This window comes from Colius striatus, chromosome 7 (genome assembly GCF_028858725.1).
Source record: "Colius striatus isolate bColStr4 chromosome 7, bColStr4.1.hap1, whole genome shotgun sequence".
NCBI lineage: Eukaryota > Metazoa > Chordata > Aves > Coliiformes > Coliidae > Colius > Colius striatus.
This window is the reverse complement of record NC_084765.1, coordinates 29,179,165-29,198,120: the sequence shown is the minus strand read 5'-3', so window position 1 is coordinate 29,198,120 and position 18,956 is coordinate 29,179,165. Positions and strand designations below refer to the sequence as shown.

The following is an 18,956-nucleotide window of genomic DNA, read 5'->3' as shown; positions in this document are numbered from 1 at the left end:
ATTTCGAATGTGCTGGCATGTATGTAGAAGCAATGGCAATGAATCACCCAGGGATCCTTCTGCATGAAAGCAGCTGGGTCAGATTTTGATGCTATTGAAGTTAGTAAGTGTTTTGGCATCATTTCAGTAGGGCCAGGATTTCATCCCCTCTTTACATCTAAGCTGGAGGGTTTTGTTCATCAAAGATGAGCAAATGCTGGAAATAAAATGTAAGGTTCTGATGCCATTTTTAGAGTCTCAATCCCACTGTTCCTTGAGATGATTTTTGATCCTTTTTGCTTACACTGCACTGATTTTTATCGAGCCAAAGGGAGTTCATTTATTTTGTTTTCTCCATCTGTTCCGCTGTAAAATGTTCCCATTAAAAGTTAGTGAATTGTCAGCTACAAGTATCAAGACGATGCAATGAAGGACTGCAGTGCCTTAATTTCCAGTGATTTATTTTTGAGTTTGTAAATTTAGTTGAAACTAAACTAACCATAAGGAGAAAAATGTTGAGGAAAAATATGCATTTTAATGTAAGATACTATGCCTACTAAATGTAAGCGACCAAAAGGCAAAACTAACTGCATGACATACTTCTGACTCATTTCTTTTTTTATGAATAATTTCTGAGAAAAATCTCATTCTTTTTCCCTTCAGAATTCATAGAAAATTAGATCATAGCTGGGGATAACTTAGTCCCTTCTGAGGCTTTTTAAAAACCCTTGGCCTATCACAGATCAGTGTTTCCAAAGGAACTTGTGCAGGAAGACTTCCTTGGGAAGGTGCTTCGCTTTAATTTTGATTGTAAGGTGTTAATTAGAAGGGAAAGCAGCTCCTGACATCCCACAGAATGGGTTATTGAACTGTATTCTCTTGTACCTCCTTGAAAAAGGAAAAGACACACAGCTTTCTGTCTAAGTAGCACTGTCATCTAAGGTACCTTTTCCGTTTGCTTTTGGTTGCCCAAAGCACTTGTCCGTTCAAAGGACTGCTCGGCCTCATCCGCCTCCTTGCACTTCTGTTCATAGGTCTTCTTGGACTGTATTGAAACGAAATCAAATGTGAGGATTTGGGTTAGGGAACAAGGCTGAGTTATCTCCAGTGTGATATTCTAGGAATTTTTTGGTTTTCAGTCTAGGGGAGCAGATCAGTGCCCAAGTTTGGGAAACAGAAGAAATTCCCAATAGGAGTATAAGGAGATAAAAAACAGAACTGAAAAATTGAGGTAGGGGCTGGCAGCATGAACTGGATCCTTTTCTTGCAGCTCTGAAATTGTTTCGTACAATTGCAGTCAGCTCCTGCATGGGTGGTCATGAATATGCAGGCAGCTGTTGCACCATCCGTGCATCAGACCTCTGGCTGAGGCGCACTGTAGAGACAAAATTAGGAGCCTCCATTCCCAGAGTGCCAGTGGGGATGGGTTGTCACTTCTACAGTGTTCCATCTACTTGGAGCTTCAGGTGGCTGAAGCCAATGTGTTACCTTGCCGCTTGCTCCAAGCCGTGAGACAGAGCCAACACCCCATAGGTAACAGTCTTGGAGTAGTCCTCAGAAGCAATATAAATCCTTATTTGCACCAAAAGACCTCCCTGTCTTAGAGATTCACTCAGAGCAAGCACATTTAAATAAAAATTGCTAGTACAGTTCCAGCTGTAGCACCGACAGGTCTGCAGTTATTTTCCTTAGAGGCAGTTACCCACTGGAAACGAAAACCAGCTGCCTGTAGTTCCTGTACCTGCAAGGTTTCCAGTTGGAGAGGTTTCCTCCTGTTTACAAGATTCCCTCACCATTTAAAAAATTGTATTTACATTTGCTTCTGTAAGTATCCTTGCCTGGAAAGAATGAAATCCTGTTCAACCTGGGGCATTGTTCACTCCATGTTAACTCTCTGAGTGTTTGTTTTGGAGACTCCAGTGGGTGCAACAGGGAAGATTAGTTTCCTCCTTGTAGTAGGAATCACATCCTCTCTTTCTCACACACACACACATACACTCTTGCACACTCACACATTCTTGACCTTTCTTTAAATACAGGTATATGCAATATAGATTTTGACTGTCTCAAACTGAAGCCAGTTTTCATCAAGAAGCCTGCACAAAACCTGCTTGCTTACCTCCATTGTTTTCTTATAATGGGACAATTTGCTCTTTTGCATGCGTTCCATTGCAGACTCATACTGTAAGGAAGACACAGAAGTAAGCATTTCTTGGCTTTATCCTCCCCTTTTTAGTGGCAAGATAAGGAAAGCCTTTGTCAGGGCCTTTCTATAAGCCACGTGCCTGTGGGGAAAATGACTTCACTCTGCTTTTATAAATGATAGGTTACTCATTGATATAGAGAGCATCAAAGTGCCAGGTAAAAAATAATCCAAGAGAATTCTGCTTCAGTGGTTTCAATTAATAGCAGTGAGGATGAAGAGCTTCATTTACTTCCTCTCTCTTTTTGGTTTTTTTTTCTCCTGCTGGAGATTAAATAGCCTAACACCCAATCACAGTGCCCATCAGCTCTGCCAGCAGAGCTCCTTTGCTGGTGCAAGAGCTTCATCCCACATCTTTGCAGATCAAACCACTCTCTCCCTCATGTGAGCAATGCCAGTTGTCCGTTTTAAACACAAACTATTCCTGTGTAATTTATAGTCCTGGTGAATTTATGCTGAATGCAATTTGATTTCTGTACCATTATCTGGTCAGTGTTGGAAGGACAGCACTGAATTCTCTTTTATGTCTTTAGTTGTGATGTGCCCAGCCTTGTGTGACAGTGAGACATGCTCCTACTTTGTAGGTTATGGTTTTCTTCAGTGGGACTTTTGCTCCTTAAATATTTATATATTAAAGGTAAAACTCTCAGGTAAAACTCTCTCAGGGGCTACCTAGAGGTTTGCTTCACACAGGGATAAATAGCACAGTCCTGAAGGCAGCTACAGTGAAACACAGACCACAGCATTTTGGGAAGTTACCAAAAATGCTGACACCATCTAGCGTATCTAATGCCGACTTCCTCACAGCTGCCTGTTGGACAGAGAAGAAAAGCCTGTCTAAGACTCCAAAGTAGTTTCCCTCTTTTTTTCTCAGGCCCCTCGAACTGCCTCTAGTTGAGTTATTGGCTTTTTGTTTTCTGCAGGAGAGTCGGCCTCTCCTTTTGCAAATACACGTGGCAAAGTGGTTGGGGAAGATACAAATGCTGATGATCTAGGTGCATGCAGTCTGCCTTTATATGCCTTATTTGCTTCATCAGGTTGCTGTGGACCTCAAATCTCAGTAGTAGCACTGGGTTTACCCACTTTCATATTCAGAGTTCTTTGCTATTCCAAGTTCCTGTGTGTTAGGATTATAGGCACAAGATTTGTGTGGCATTGGATACTGGTAATAAGTATTTTCATTTGTTTAAAATTAGCAAATAACTGGGTATTTTATTTTATTCCTTCATCATTCAGGGCTGTCAGTGTTATGTGGTTGTCCTGTCTTTGTCTTAACCCCTTGAAGCTGAAATGTAAAAGTGTCCACTGTTGTCTCTATTGAGAGCTACTTTATCAAGGGACTTGGAGCTTGATAAGTTCAAAGGAGATGAAATGGCCTTAACTATGCCCAAATTTTTATTACACATGATCAATGAGATGCTATTTATTGTACACATTTATAATTCAGTGTGTATAGGTGTTGCATTCAGCGTGATATTCATTTGCATTTATGACTTTAAATGTATGAGTTACCTCTTTATTTTAGTGCATGTTGGAGATTATGCAGGATCATACTAAAGAAACCCAATTAGCAAGGGTATAAAAAAGAGAAAAGGAAGGATTAAGTTCTTACAGGGATAATAATAGTATCTGCAGTTGCACCGCGGAGAGTAAAAGTGACTAAAGCCTCTGTTTCCCGACTTCAGAGCACTACTTTATTTCCAGCTGGGATTAGAAAGAGATTTTCTTCCACAGTCTAGTATATGGGGTGAACAGGACACACTGGGCATGTTTTATCATCTTTTGTGGTATTCACAGCCTATGGCTAGAGACAAGTCATCAGCATGGACCATTGACCCAATCTGTTTCACCATTTGTCTAGTTCCTCACCTTTTTCCTTTGCTCCTTTTGTCTTTCTCGGAACTCCTCTATTCCTTTCAGTTCATCTTTCAGCATTACTGCCAGCTGGATGTGAGAATTTCCAACACTTTCCATTTCTAAAGCAAATCAGAATTCAAATACAGTCAGTAGAGAAGTCTTTAAATATGTAGCCACAATTTGCAGGAGATGTTTCTGGGATGTGGCTGCTGTGTGACTTGTCATGAACAAGGCAGCCTTAAAATGGCCTCCTTATGTTTATGCATGTACTGCCATTGCTGAGGGCTCACACAGCCTCAAGAAGACCTATTACAGGTCCTCTTGCTGCCAGCAAAATGCACGGACAAGACTCCTTACTGCAGAACCAGAGCACCTGCTCAGAGCAGTCTCAACAAGTGCAGATCAGGCTGCATTTCTTCACAGCCCCATTTACCCCAGACACCCCCATTCCTTCTGGGGCTAGTGGGCAGATGCTGTGGTGCAGAGGGAGGACAGGAGCTCTGACCTCCATCATCACCCTCTGTGTCTGCTTTCTCTCCACTGCTGCCAGATTGCCATTGCTCTTGAGAGCTGCTTGCCAGTTGCATCCAGCTTTGGACTAATGTCATTAGACGAGGTTGCAAGCTGAGAATTTCCAAAGGTCAGTGAAGTCAGGTCAGCACCTGACTAATGCTGTTTGAAGTGCTTGGTAACTTCTCTGCATTTGTCAGCTTTGGTGCCTCTGAAATGGAACCCCTCTTTTTCCAGAAATGTTGAGCTCCCCTACTCATGCTCTAAAAATACCTTAATTCACCAGCTGCTCTTGAAAAGGGTTTTTTTATCTCAACAGCAGGTGCCAGTAGCCAGGTACACTATCCTAATGGATATGATGGTGTTGCATTTTCTGTGTCTGAAAGGTTTTCGTTCAGCCTTGGGCACATTTTGAAAGCATGCTGGTTCAATGCCAGTGGTTTGCAGAAGAAGGAATAGAGCTGATATTTTGTGACTTGATCCCGTTAAAATGAACTGGAGGAACAAGCCATTTTCTTTGCCACCAGAGAGAGGATTGAGTGCCTGAGTCCCAGTGAGTGTCCTTTCCCTCCACTCTCCACACTACACTTTGGGACAGAAAAGTTGGGAAGAGGATGGAAGACCCAAGAGGGGATGAATATATTGCCTGCCTGTCTTACCCAGGTCAGAAAGGAAAATGTAAATACTTACGTTGCTTGAGCCTCTCAAACGCTGCCTTCAGTGTGCTGTCAGACAGAAACAAGTGCACTTTATTAGTAAAGCTTCTAAGGATGGATTGTGAATCTAGAGAAAAAACTTTCCCTCAGAATCTCAAAGATCCACATAGAGATAAAACTCTTATAATAAAAGTTGACCATGCTAACAAGCACAATAGTATCAATCTGTTACCATCAGGAAAAGCAATAAAATGCTCCATGAAGCAAGGAATTGCAGTACTCCTTATGTGCCCCCTCTATTTTAATCCCACTGTGTTTGTGACTGTGAATGTTAACAGACGTTTCTCTATTCTTGAGCCTTGCCAATGGATGTCAACTGAGTGAAATAAAGACAGTCAAGGGGAATCGGGCTTCAGAGCACCAGTCTGCAGGGTAGAGCAAAACCAGCTCCACCCTCTGTGTCCAATGCAGCACCAGCAATTTTTCCCTCCTGTCACCCTTGAAGCTAGAGCAGCTCTGCTATGCAGCATCCTCCGTACTACGCTTTCTGAGCACCCCCGTGTGGCACAGCTCACTCTGCTTTAAAAGACACAAATGCTGCACAGAGCCTATGGAGGCTCTGAAACTCTGATACTCCCAGGGGGTTTCAGCTTCCCAGAAGAACGGCATGAATAAACCATGCTGTGAAACCGAGCCTCGGTGCTGGGCTGTCAAGTACAGCACAGAAATGAGCAAAAAGGGAAGTCTCATATAACTAGGAAGACTCACATAACTAAGTTGGTCCTACAACATAAAGTTTCAGAAGCGCATGAAAAGGTAATGATAGATTGCCTGATGTCCTGTTTTTTAGCAAGCCAGCATCCGTTTTAAGAAGGCAGCAGAGATGGCAGCATAGAAGTGATGAGAGAGGAAAGAGCAGAATCTGTAAAAGGTATTTTCAGGTTAATAATTTCCTGTAGCTCCAGGCTTGCAGGCCAGCAGGGCATTTGTACGCACAAAGCCAGGGCTGTGGTGTGATTTGGAGCTGTTTCAGGTTTAGAAATCATCTCTTCAAAACCCAGTGTGCATTGCTCCCTGAAGGAAACAATTTTGGGATTTCTGTGGAGCGCTGGTCTAGCTGGGGTGGGAGCCGAGGAAAAAGCCTGTTAATGAAGACCCCAAAGTCTCTCTGGCTGAAGCCTGGCTGCTAAGAAAGCCCAGAAGACGACACGTATGACTTGCCAGCCATGTGTGACTGCAGATGGGTAGGGAAATCCTGTATCTCTTGGGCCATTGCAGGAGTCTTAAGAGACACATGAAGGATCCTAATTGCCCTGTGTTAATTTAGGCTGGACATCTGTTTGCTAATCAAAGCCTGCTCTCCCAGTAGCAAGGCTGCCTTGACAGACATAAGAAAAATGCACAGGCGAGGGGAAAGGCTGGGCCTGTCCCTGCAATCCACTTCCAAATCTAGACTTGTTGAAATGTAGGGAAAAGTCTTCCAGCCACAAAAGATGAGTATTGAGCTGATGATTCATTAAGTTTTCAACTAGCTTGGTTGTGGTGAATCTCCTCAGATAAGTTAGGGAAGGCACGCTAGACTGAGTATTTTTCAGTATTGTCTTAATAATACTTAAACATTTTGAAGGTTCAGTTGGCAAAAAAATTAGTCTGGTGGGAAATTTTGACAGAAACTAAATTTTCACAACACAAAGAAAATAAAACCATCCTTTCCAACTAACTTAACTGAAAATGAAATTAAAAGACAAGTTGAGTATCAACAGCAGCAACATCTTTTTCTCATCTAAAAGCTCTAATGGATGGTTTTGAGAAAATAAACATATACAAGCAATAAAATTTGCTTTTTTAATGTAGATTTTCCAACAGGAGGTGGGGATGTGCTATCAACTTCATGCCTGAAATAGGTAAACAGTGGAATTTTCAGAAGAGAGGACAGTTGCAGACTGCACATGCTGTTTACACATTGTGTTCATCTAGTGTTCACAGGGATTTTTTTTTTTCCTTTGCTGTTGGTGATTCAGGTTATGCAAAGACTGGCAAAATTCCTCCTCTCTGTAAGGATGAATGTGCCTTCTGGTATAATAATTCATCTCACTATAACCTGGAGAGAGACCAGTTTGCCCCCCACATGATCTCTAATGGCCTTTTCAGAAAGATTTGGCCTTTTGCTTCTTGCATGAAAGACTTGTCCAGCCAATTCCCTAGCTACTGATTGGGCCAAGGCCACGGTCTATAAGTAAACTGAAATAGATTTAAGCCTTTTCCTTCCTTATTTTTATAACAATTTTCTAAAATCAGTGAGTCAGATGCTTCATTCTTATGGGGCTTAAGGGAATAGCAAATATGTCATTGTGTGAAGTTATGTGTGGAAGAGAATAAATAAATCAAATTCAGACCCATGGATCCATCAGGTATTCCTTTATGACTTCTGGGCTGCAGGGATATGCTGGCTGCAGCAGCAATGCTATAGATTAGCTCCTCATTGCTGCTAGATGGCCTGATTATAACAGTAAAATATAGCATTTCAGTGCTTTTGGAGGGTTTAATGGAAGCAACTCATGTAGGCAACATAAAAGTGAGCTTTAGTTTTATCTGTGCTGTTTTGTATGTGCAGTACCTATTACCTATTTCTTCTGGGTGAATTTGACTTTCTAAAAGGATTGATAAAGGCTTTATTTTGAAAGATAAAGAGTGAGGATGTCTCGCTCTCATGGGTGCTTCAAAGAGCGTTTTATCCTCTCTGTATATGACGCTGCTTAGCATTGTGGTAGGCATTGATTTTGTTTGTTTGTTCTGTGGCCAAATTAGAAAACTTGGGGTTGAAAATAATTCAGGCAAAACTGAAAATTTGTGATTTGCCTCTTCTCCTTTGATTCTTTTTTTTAATTACTCATTTGTGGCATTTCCATGTAAATTCTGGAAGACTATGAAACCACTCCAGCTAATGAGAGGGCACCAGCCCCCGCTTCGGGCATCCCTACGTGGAACCTCCTGCAGATGTCTCATTGAAAACAAGACTGGACACAAATTTACTGTGCATGTTTGTTCAACGACTCCCCCTCGGACATTTAAAGATTGGATTTGTCAAAATTAATTTCTAGTGGAAACAGGATTGCTTCTGAATCTGGAATAGCAGGGAACAGATACAGCCTGTGCAACAGCCATTCTGCAGCAACTTCTGGTGATTTTTGCCATCTAGCGGCTAAAATATTGTTATCGTCTGCTGGGATACCGACGCTGGCTGCTACCTTCATTTGCTGTAGTCTCCTGCTACTCGAGTACAGCGGAATTGAGCTACTCTTGTAAAATATGCACGTTTCAGTGATTGTTTTTTCAAGTGAAGAGGGAGAAGAATAGCAGAGCTTTTAGAGAATCAGGGGAACCAAGCGGAGAAGCTCATTACAATAAAGCTCACCCACTGTTTAGCATCCTTGCGCTGTAGATTGCAAAATACTTTCCAAACTGAATTTATCCAAATGTACTCAGCACACCAAAGCTGCAAGTGCAACTCTGTCTCTCTAGGGCACTGACCACCAATCCCTATGGCTCTCATCTAACGGGATAAGCATTTACAGAACGCTTGGTTTGATTTTTTTCTCCCAGCAGAACCTGTCCCCTGCTTACCAGGCAGAAAATGCATCCTGTATTTGAGCAGAGATACCTTGTTTGGCACTCTTCCACCATCGCAGTACAGGTGTGAGGAGTAGTGGAGAACCACTGCATCTGATCATAGTTTCATTTTACTCATGCACTGTGCTAAATTATCTTACAGTTTATTTGGGAAGGGGATTGGAACAGCGTGACACAACAGCACTTCAAAGTGAACTTGTACTGTAGATAAGCTCTGGTACCTTCTGCCTCACAGCCATCAAAAGCTGAATTTTGAGGCACCAGAGATGTAATTAGTAGGCTTTTGTCAATGGCAGTGCTTAGGTCACAGATACACTCACTGTTGCTCTTTTCTGCAGTACTTTGCCTTTACAGAGTTCAGCATAGAGCCACCAAGATGATTAGAGGAGTGGAGCATCTCCCTTATGATGAAAGGCTGAGGGAGCTGGGGCTCTTTAGCTTGGAGAAGAAGAGACTGAGGGGTGACCTCATTAATGTTTACAAATATGTAAAGGGTGGGTTTCAGGAGGATGGAGCCAGGCTCTTCTCAGTGATGTCCAAAGATAGGACAAGGGGCAATGAGTATAAGCTGGAACATAAGAGGTTCCAAAGAAATACAAGGAAGAATTTCTTCACTGTGAGGGTGACAGAGCACTGGAACAGGCTGCCCAGATGGGCTGTGGAGTCTCCTTCTCTGGAGACATTCAAAACCCATCTGGATGAGTTCCTGTGTGACGTATTCTAGGTGGTCCTGCTCTGTAGGCACAAATGTGGCTTGGACCAGCCAGCCTGAATAAAGATAAAGAGAATTCATCCCTTCCTGCCAGTATGTGTCCCTCCTAGCAACATATATCAGATTATGTTTATTTTGAGTTTATGGATGTTTGTATTATATTGTTCAGTGATGTAGCTGTTATTGACCTTTTGTTGTAAACTCATGGGCATGGGTAAAAATATTTCTGGTTTCTTCAGGTACCTTTGATTTTGAAATGTGTTGCTGAAGGCTGGCTGGTCCAAAAAAGAAAAAAGGGGGGAATTGTAGGCACAAATGTGGCTTGGACTAGCCAGCTTGAATAAAGATGGAAGGGACAAGTTAATGCAGCTGGCAAGCTACTGCCAATTATCAGAAACAGGTGCTGTGAGTTAATCAATTGGGCCCTGGGTGATCACATGGGCAGAAGCAGCATATAAGGAGGTAGCTAGCAAAACAAAGGTGGCTTTGGGTCAACTCTGTTGGTTGTACTATGTTGTCTGTGTACATCTCTGCATGTGCATTACCTAGCTTCTCTACGTCTTTGAATATTGCTTGCACCCCTACAGCACTGCTCTGGCGGGGGGATTGGACTAGATGATCTTTGAGGTCCCTTCCAACCCTTAAGGTTTTGTGTGTGACTGCTTTAACTGAGTAACTCAGAAGTGCCTTTACATCTTGTGCACAGGAAGGTAAGACAGTCTCTTCTAACAGGAAAACCACAACTCTTTTAAAACTTTCTTTCTTTTCTACCTTTGTTTGGTGAATAAAAGTGTGAAACCTCATCTTCCTTTCTGGTAGGTTTCCATTTTAACATCAATATGATCTACAATGTTCTGTTATTAATGTAATTTTGAAGTAAGTCTCTACCAGATGAATTCTACAGACCATTTTCCAGCAGTCCTGTATACCTCCATCTCCAGTAACTTAGATCTTGATAACATGGTTATGAAACCAACTCAATGCTGGTCTCCCCTGAGGCCATGGATTTCCCAGCATTTTTTTCTGTGAAGCCCAGTGGTGGCAGCAAAGTGTGGGGAAACAGGTTCAGAAGAATCTGGTCTCAAATAAATTGTCTCAGCCTCTGTCTGCATTGCAAAAAGAAAAGAAGGGGGAGGTGGTGTGCTATTTTGGCAAAGAGGTAACAATGTCACTACCAAATCCTAGGCCAGGCACATAGCAGAGTATTTCACATAAGAACCATGTCTAGCTTTGCTCAGTGGGGATTTGGTGAAAACATCAAAGAACTGATTTTGCCAAAATGTTTTCTTCTTGTTCTCAGAGAAACTATAAACCAGAAAGGCAAAACCACTCTTCATCTGGAAAGATCTGTGTACAAGTCCCAGCTTTGGCATGATGTCAAAGCCACTTGTGGTAGAGAAAAGTCATGAACGGCACCTTTTCTCTGACCAGGTGAGTCAAGTTTCTGTGTGTCTATAAATTTGCAGTAGCAAGGCACTAGCTAGCATGAGTAGCCACAGCAGCTATTATGGGAGGCTGCACTGTGTAGCAAGGCTGGGGTTAGTGTCAGGTTGGGTGTACCATATCTTCCCTGAAAGTGGAAACAAATGTGGAGGGTTCCTCTAGTGCTGTGGTGTGTTTGTGTAAGTGCTTTTCTTCTGGTGCTTGAATATTTTCAGATACATATCAGAAGTGTAAACAGTGCCAAACTGAATGGGAAGAGGGCTGTGTCATCACTCCCAGGGCTGGTTACTGGGAGCACATACCCATCACCCCAGACTTTGCTGGGGCAGGGGAGCAAACAGGATGGCATTTCCTTGTACTCTCTCTTTCCTGTAAACCTGTGCCCATAGGCTACAAAGTAGACCCCTTGTGACTACAGAATGATCTGTGACATTCGAATTAAAGGATAAAACAATCAAAATAATTGTATACTTTTAACATAAATCAAATTTTCCTCATGTCTCTTGGAAAGACAGCAGCACTGCTCAGAAATGCCTATTCTCATCACCAGAGAGCTTATCTCAATTGGATTTAACTAGAACTGAGCAGAGGCTTAGGTCTTTCAGAGCATGGACTTGGTCCATTTTCACAGAGTCCTGAATGCAAGCACAAGTATCGATTCTGTGCGGGTTCAGAACATCTGAGTGGGGAATAACTAACCATGGAAGGATGTGACCTTCCAAAATGACTTTTAGCTTCAGTTCAAAAATGCTTGTTTTGTGTGAATAATACAGAGGATTCTGGATATTAAGTGACAGGTGCACTATATTTGTACACAGTAAGCAGCACTTGGCATTTCGTTACAGATGCCCTCACCTCACGCTCACTGAAATAGAATATTTCAGGCATTGCAGAGAAGGGCAGAGCAGACATGGGCTTGAAGGAACTACCTTTTCCCTAGGTTTGAAGGAGATGGTAGTGGAAAAGAGGGAAGAAAAAAGTAGGAAATCATATACATGAGAAGAGACAAGCAGAGCAAAAGACAAAAATAGCTGTTGTCAGACTAGGCAGAATTTAACCAGCTAGTGCATGTTTACAGCAGTTGTTTTACAGAAGAATTGAGTTCCCAGAGGCTTTATTTCAGCTGAAGCTGAGGATGTATCTGCAAACTGGCCGCTCTAGTACATTTTGTTTTCATGCTTTTCTGCTGAAGAGTTGCCCAAAGCTATTGCATGGAAATTCCTTGTCACCTTGCAGCCTGAAAGGTGTTTTCTCTTAAAGGCATGAGCTCTGCTGAGAATCATCTGTAGCATGTCAAGCCATCATTACAGTGTGCGCTGCCAGCAAAAACTGGCAATCTTGATCTCAGAGAGCTCTCTGTAACTCAGGCAAAAATCTCCAGTTTCTGTGCATCTTCTCCCATGTGTGCAACACAAAATAAGGAGAGTGCAAAGCTATACCTTAGTTTACACTTTGTGACACAGTTTTCTCTCACTCACTGGATGTTGGTGTATCCTGGCGTTTGCCCAGAACACACGGCTGTAGTTTTGTAATCACCTTCTTCACAATTTCTTTAATGATGAGAAGCTATAAAATTGTGATTCACAAATTATCTTTTCGTGATAAAAAAGGTAGAGTTTTTTAAAGGTAGGGCTTTAAAATTGGTATAAAGTAGGAATGAAGACATTTAAAAGTCTACTTGAACGTGACTTGTGATAGGTGAGCTCCAGAGCTCCCTTCCTGTGCAGCATCCATCCTTCCACCCTGACTGCTGTGATCCTTGCGCTTTGCCCACTCCTCAAGAGCTAACCTGCCCTCTCCTAGGTCTGACCCACTCAGGAAGTACATCTGCAACTGATATTATCTCATACTTCTTTCCAATACCTGTTCTCCTCCAAGTGCTTCCACTCCCTGGCTACCGGTATTCCCAGATAATAGCCTGGTTCTGTGAGTGTGCAGGCAGACAACTGTGAGAAGCAGTCAGCCCTTTTCACAGTTTTGGTGTCATTATGGATCTGAGTGCGTTTGTGAGAATCAGAACAGGCAGTGGGACTGCAGCCCACCAATGCAGGCATGCATTGAGGAACCCTGCTGTGAGGAAGCTCATCTACCTTTGTCATGCATGTGTGATCTAACACACAAATGTGGTCAGGTGGCATAAAAATCAACAGAGAAAATGGCACTTCTGCACTTAAGTGGGAAAGTGCTTTCTTTTACCTTAAGATTTAGGAGTTTCAAATAACAAAAAGACACAAGAAGTAATTTCCCAGGAGAAAGTAACAGAAAGCTTTAGTTTCCAAGATGTTTAACAGGTAACTAAATCTAAGAGTAGAGGATCGTAATTTTGCATTAGCAAGAAAATGAATGACCTGAAATTAGTAATTTCTCCTCCTTTGCAATACATAGCATGGCACAGGAAGTTCTGTAAAATGTTCTGAAAAAAACCCCTGCAAGCTATTTTTACTCTTGGTGATTGTCAAATACAAGTTTTAGGTACAAATACCCACACAACACCTTCATTATGCTTTATTTGAGAAACACTGTCTTTAAAGATGTGTACAGCCCTGTTCAGCCTGTCAAGTACTTGTAATACAGTTAAGAGTTGATGTGCTGGGCAGCAATAGGGGGTCCTATAAAGAGAAAGCACTTGGATTAATGCATGGGGATAGTTGTAGCATGGTCCTTTTAAACTTTTCTTATTACAGGTAGTACGTAGGTTCCTTTTCTCTGGTCTCACTTGAAGGACTGACTTTGGGAGTAGAACTTCTGTCCACGCTCAATGTCACATAAACAAACAGAAACCTTACACTATGTCAAAATTTTTAAGGCATTAAAATCAAACGTTTCATTTCAAGAGTTGTTCTGGCCCTAAACAGATCCTGGTTTTCTCTGATGTTAAAGTTTTCACTCTGGATAAATGCCCTTCGCTACCTATCTGTGTAACTCCTTAAACAACAAAAGGATGCTGAATGACAGGAAGTAGAGTGTCTTTTCTCTCCTTTGGAAGAGATATAGTGAGACATTTGCTCTGATAAAAATATCAGCACAAAGCTGGTCGCTCCCCAGACCAAGCATGGGTTTACGGAAACACAGTAAATCAGTTCTGCAGCGTGCTTTGTTGGTATATTCAGCCTTCTCTCTATGTCAAGCTATAAAATTGCTGGATCAAAGTGGAGCTGGGCCCAAGTCCAAACTTCCCCCAACTCAAGGGGAACTTGTACTCATATCCCGACTCTGGGACTTGACTCTGCCTCTAAATCAAGCTCCTGTAATCTCTTAGGAAAAGTTAGACTCATGAATTATCTGCCGAGGCAGAGACGGGCAGCCAAAGCTGTCTGTTTTGGAACACGTTTGCTCTGCCTGTCCTGCATTGCCAGTACAGAAATTTAGGAGGAGTCTTTTGTTAATTCTGGAATGCTGATTTTAGCCTTTGGTTTGGGAAGAAGCCATCCGTCCTTCATCTGTTATTTTGATTTTAAAATATTTTGTCTTCTCCTTCCTTTCCTCTGATGAGCTCTGTGAATTGAGACAGTAGGAAGGTAGAAGCCATCTAGGAGCCTTCGCTAGGAACCTTGCTATTCTTTACTGCATTGCTCAGTGGCAAGGGAGAGGTGGAGTACTAGGGGAGGAGAGACTTGCACATTCTCTAGAGCAAGCACCAGTGGTCTCCATGCCACCAGGTGCTTACGTTAACGCAGCAGTTTTGCTGGCAGCCAGGACATGCCACCACTGAATCAATGACAGGTGCTACGAGGGATTGCCTGGCACTTGCATGCCTTGCAACACTTGCATGCCATGGTGTTGCAAGGGTTTGAGGTCAAGTTTTCCCATACAGTATGAACAGGAAACTATGCTCATGCTGCAAATGATAAATCAACACCAAGAGGAGACTGTAATTAAGAAATGAGATATTGGATGGATGAGGGTAGCAGGCCCCAGGGATCAATAGAGCTGGTTTGTGTTTAGATTGAGGTCTTCTCTTTCAGACTTGTCTTCTGTGACCCCAAATCTTCATCCTCTGCCATCTTATTACTGTATTATTACTTGTTACAATTATGACAAAATATCTCATTATTGCTGCTACCATTAATGAAAGCAGCAGTTTATCAGCAGTAGTGTTTATTAAGTTAAATTCCATGCCAAGATATATCTTCCCCTCTCAATGCAATTTATACATGATTTAAGATAGTAGTAAAGGAGACAGAGAAAAATGTGTCATTTTAGCGTATTTCAGTAGCATCATTGATTTGTTTCAAATGAAGTCCCTTCAAAGAGGTTTAAAGTTTGTATTCCTAAGCTAAGCTGTTTTCCTGATGCAGAAGCTCATATTTGGTATTTTTACATTTTCTGTTTGTTCTGCCACCTCTCAATGCCCACCAGCTTCCCAGAATCACTAAGCCACCATCCTAAAAACTTCACAGCTTTTTCCTTTCCCTTTTTTCCCCATCACTTAGTTTTCTTTTAGAAGCAAATATTAAACATTGTTGTGAATCCTGAAATGGAAAAAAAAAATCAGTAAAAGCCTACTGGTAATTCCCAAATATAGATTTTGTGAATCCTGCTTTGAATGACTCCATGGTATTTCCCTGTTTTTCCTGTTCATTGTGAAATGCTGTGTGACACACTGCAGGGAGCAGCTGATGACCCCATTCATTGGTAAAACATAGGAGTCTGATATTGCTTAAAAAATGCTTTTGTTTGCACTAATAGTAAATGAATTCCTTACTTGATTTCTGTTTGTCCTCCTGCTTTTCGGGCGATTTGAATCAGTTCTTTCCCATATCTCTCTTCTGCTTGTGCTCTGTTAAAAGAAAATTCAAACTCAGTTTCTCTTAGCAGTACCAGGATCACATTTACACAGATCTTGTAGTTACATCCAAGGTACAAAACATGAGAAATACAATTTCTTTAATTTCTCTGTCTCCTGAGTCCTAGTGCTACCACGAAAATGTTTGGGGTGAGATATTTTTAGAAGAAATGAGGGGAAATGAAGCCAAGTTCCATAGCTTTGATTACTGTGGAGTGCACAAAAAAGCACTTAAAATCCAGCCCAAAAAGCTGGATTCAATTAGAAGAAGAGGTGTGCAGAAGTGTAGCAAAGATGCTCTGAAGAGAGAACCTCTTTTGCAAAAGAAACCTAAAAGATGACAGCTGACGACTTCAAAATGAAGTCTGGGAGAAGGGTGAAGAGTAGGTTCCAAAGGATTCATTTGAGACAGGTTGTGAACAAATGGGAGCTGGGAGAGGCAGGAAAATTTCTAGCCATTAGAAATATGAGGTGCTGCCTGAACAGCTGCAGCAGAGGCAGAGGAGGAGGAAGCTGTGCCAGCTGTAAGGTGAGGCTGTGGCAGTTTTCTGGAGGGGACGATATGATGCAATTGCTCACCTAATGGGGAACTGTAACTAGTGACTCAGGAAAGTAGTTTTGTTTCTATGGTTAATAAATACAATTATTTTTTTGCTGTTTTCTCCTCCCCCTGCTCTGCAAGAAATTTCTATTCTCTGTTTAAGAAAAACAAGTATTGGTACTAAATGTTATTTCCCTTCTCTTGGGTGCAAGATTGGGGTGAAAATGAGTTTTCAGTCTTTGAATAGCTGCTAAAAACTATTGAATGGTCAATAATAAATAATAAACAAATAGCCTGCTGTGAGGATTGTTGGGGGTTAATTTTCTCTAGGATAAGTCCAAGTCTCAAAAGGAGTTTCTGTTTTGCACTGCAGTAGCTGATTGGGTTCTCTGAGAACCACTCTTTCGACTGTTCCTCTGTATCTGATGGCTACAAACCACCTTGCTTTGTAGCCAGCTGCACTGGTGGCTCTGGTGTAATTTCACTGTTTTTTAACCACCTTCTGTGACCTGCAGAAGGCTCGTCCTGGGGACTGCCACACAGTTCAAGGACTTGGCATGAAGTCCATGATAAGGCCTCTAGGAACAGAGATTCATTCCATGCTTTCATGTCCTCCTAGGTGATTCCCATGAATAGCATGAGGACAAGCTAAAACAAACATCTTGCAGAATAAACTGGAAATAGCATCTTCTTTCTGCAACTCATTACTCACTATGTTTTCTCCTTTTCCTCCTCCCTCAACATGCATGTGCACACACAAGCACACATACACCCTTATTGAAATGCTTTGAGGGTGTGCAGAAGGTCATGGAATCACAGAATCTCTGCAAGATGTCTCTGTATTTTTTCTCTGGGGAAAGTCCTTTGATTCTCCACCACAAACCAGGAAGAACCTTATCCTGCAGTTTGAAAAAACTTCTGTCATATTTTGGAAAGAAACACAGGCGTATGTAGACAGCATTGGGTGCATGCTGCAGTGCAGAGCTTTCCCGAAGCCTGCAATGTAATTCTGATCTCTGTAAGTTACGAGTCACAAAGGAGTTATTTTAAACAGTTGAAGCTGAGCTACCAGCAGACAGATGTGACTTCAGGACTGTGGGACATTGTTGATAAAATATGCTTTCATGAGTGGTCAAGAAACGCAGCTCAAATAGCTTCAGATTTTGATGGGAGACTCTTCACAGTCCATGAAATAGTTTTCAGTTTGACAGCTCACAAGTCCAGGTGCCTTCAGAAAAACAGCCTAAAACCAGAAAGTTAGGTGGGGGCAGCATGGGAAGAAAAAGCAGGCTGTGACTGGGAAAGGCAGAGCAATATTCATAAGGAGAACACTCTGAGATTGAGTGCTGTAGGATTATCTGCAGAACAGAGAATCTATACTGTGTGATTTTTCCTATAGCTCATGCATGAGCATCTTTGTGCCTCATGCTACATGTTGAAACTGTTGAAACGCAGCCACTTAAAAACAGAAGCAAATTTCAGATATGCTTTTCAGTCAGAAGTACAGAAATGAATGGTAAAGGAGTATTCAGGCCAGCTGCATAGTATGTATTTTCTCACCCACAAAACCATCAACTGCTGTTGAGCAGCACCCAAGAAGCATTCAAAGGACAGACATAAACTACAGCACTGTTACCCAAAGTCTGGTAGAGTCGCTCAGCTATGTGGGCTGTCTTAGGCATCTAGGGAAGGCCTTTGGTAGCACCTTATGTAGTTTTGTCTTTATATGACAACCAGCCCATTTTTTACAGTTGCAGGAAACCAAAACTGTGCCTGTGGCAACAGCACACTCAAAAGAGAAAGAGAAATACGCAAGTCATTTGCTCTCTCTAAAAGGGGAAACTCGCTAATGCTGCCTGTGGATGGATGTTGCTACCGTGGTATTCTGAGCCAATAATGACCTGTCTCAATGGAGCTCTGGATTTCTGACTCTTTCAACCTTCTCCTTTCCTCAAATCACATCAAAGGGCTAGGATTCAAATCACTCAGGCTTTCCTATGGAAACTAGTATTACTATCATATTCAGAAACAGCCTACTACTCCTTTCCAGATACCAAACGAAAGAGAAAATGGAGGCTGTTCACACTTTTCTCACTTCAATTTTCTTACCTCTGCTTGAGCAAATCCTCCACATCTTTGCACATCTTCCTGCCATCCAACAGCCGTTGTACAAGCACCTCATAGCCAGTGTGGAAGGTGAACTCTTTGCACTGAAGACAGAAAGACAAAGATTTGAGCTGATTTGTGCACATAGTTTGCAGGTTTACCAGATATCTACTGTCAGTCATGTGGAGAAAATTAACCTGGAAAATCCAAATGGACCTTTAGCTTTGCCCAGAGCAATGGCAGATGGGGCAGGTCTAAGGATGCAGGTCTAAGGATGCAGGTCTGGATGAAGTTTCTCTACAGTAAAAAACTGTAAAAGTTTTTATTAAATCAAGCTTGGTTTTTAATACTGAAAGACTGAAGTGGATCACAAACTTTGCTATGTGGAAAGAGTCACTAGTTGTCTTTTTGAGAAAGTCACACTTAGCATTGGACGTGAGATCTTTGCAGAGCAGAGATGTATAGTAGTTCTTTGGAAAACAGCTCATCTTAACACATTTTCTAAGAAGAATGGTAAAAGTCAAGTCATTGCT

General features: G+C 41.9%; 1 protein-coding gene across 4 annotated transcripts in view; it reads right to left on the bottom strand.

The window, feature by feature from the left end:
* The window catches only part of PSTPIP1 (proline-serine-threonine phosphatase interacting protein 1), a 59,059-nt gene that overhangs the window by 15,671 nt on the left and 24,432 nt on the right, over positions 1–18,956 (bottom strand). For all 4 annotated transcript variants that reach the window (XM_061999637.1, XM_061999639.1, XM_061999641.1 and 1 more), the window contains 6 exons: positions 18,427–18,527; positions 15,696–15,770; positions 5,240–5,274; positions 4,052–4,158; positions 2,099–2,161; positions 926–1,024 (listed from right to left, as the gene is read on the bottom strand). In XM_061999637.1, the coding sequence (XP_061855621.1) occupies positions 926–1,024; positions 2,099–2,161; positions 4,052–4,158; positions 5,240–5,274; positions 15,696–15,770; positions 18,427–18,527 (480 nt within the window). The remainder of the gene's footprint in view (positions 1–925; positions 1,025–2,098; positions 2,162–4,051; positions 4,159–5,239; positions 5,275–15,695; positions 15,771–18,426; positions 18,528–18,956) is intronic.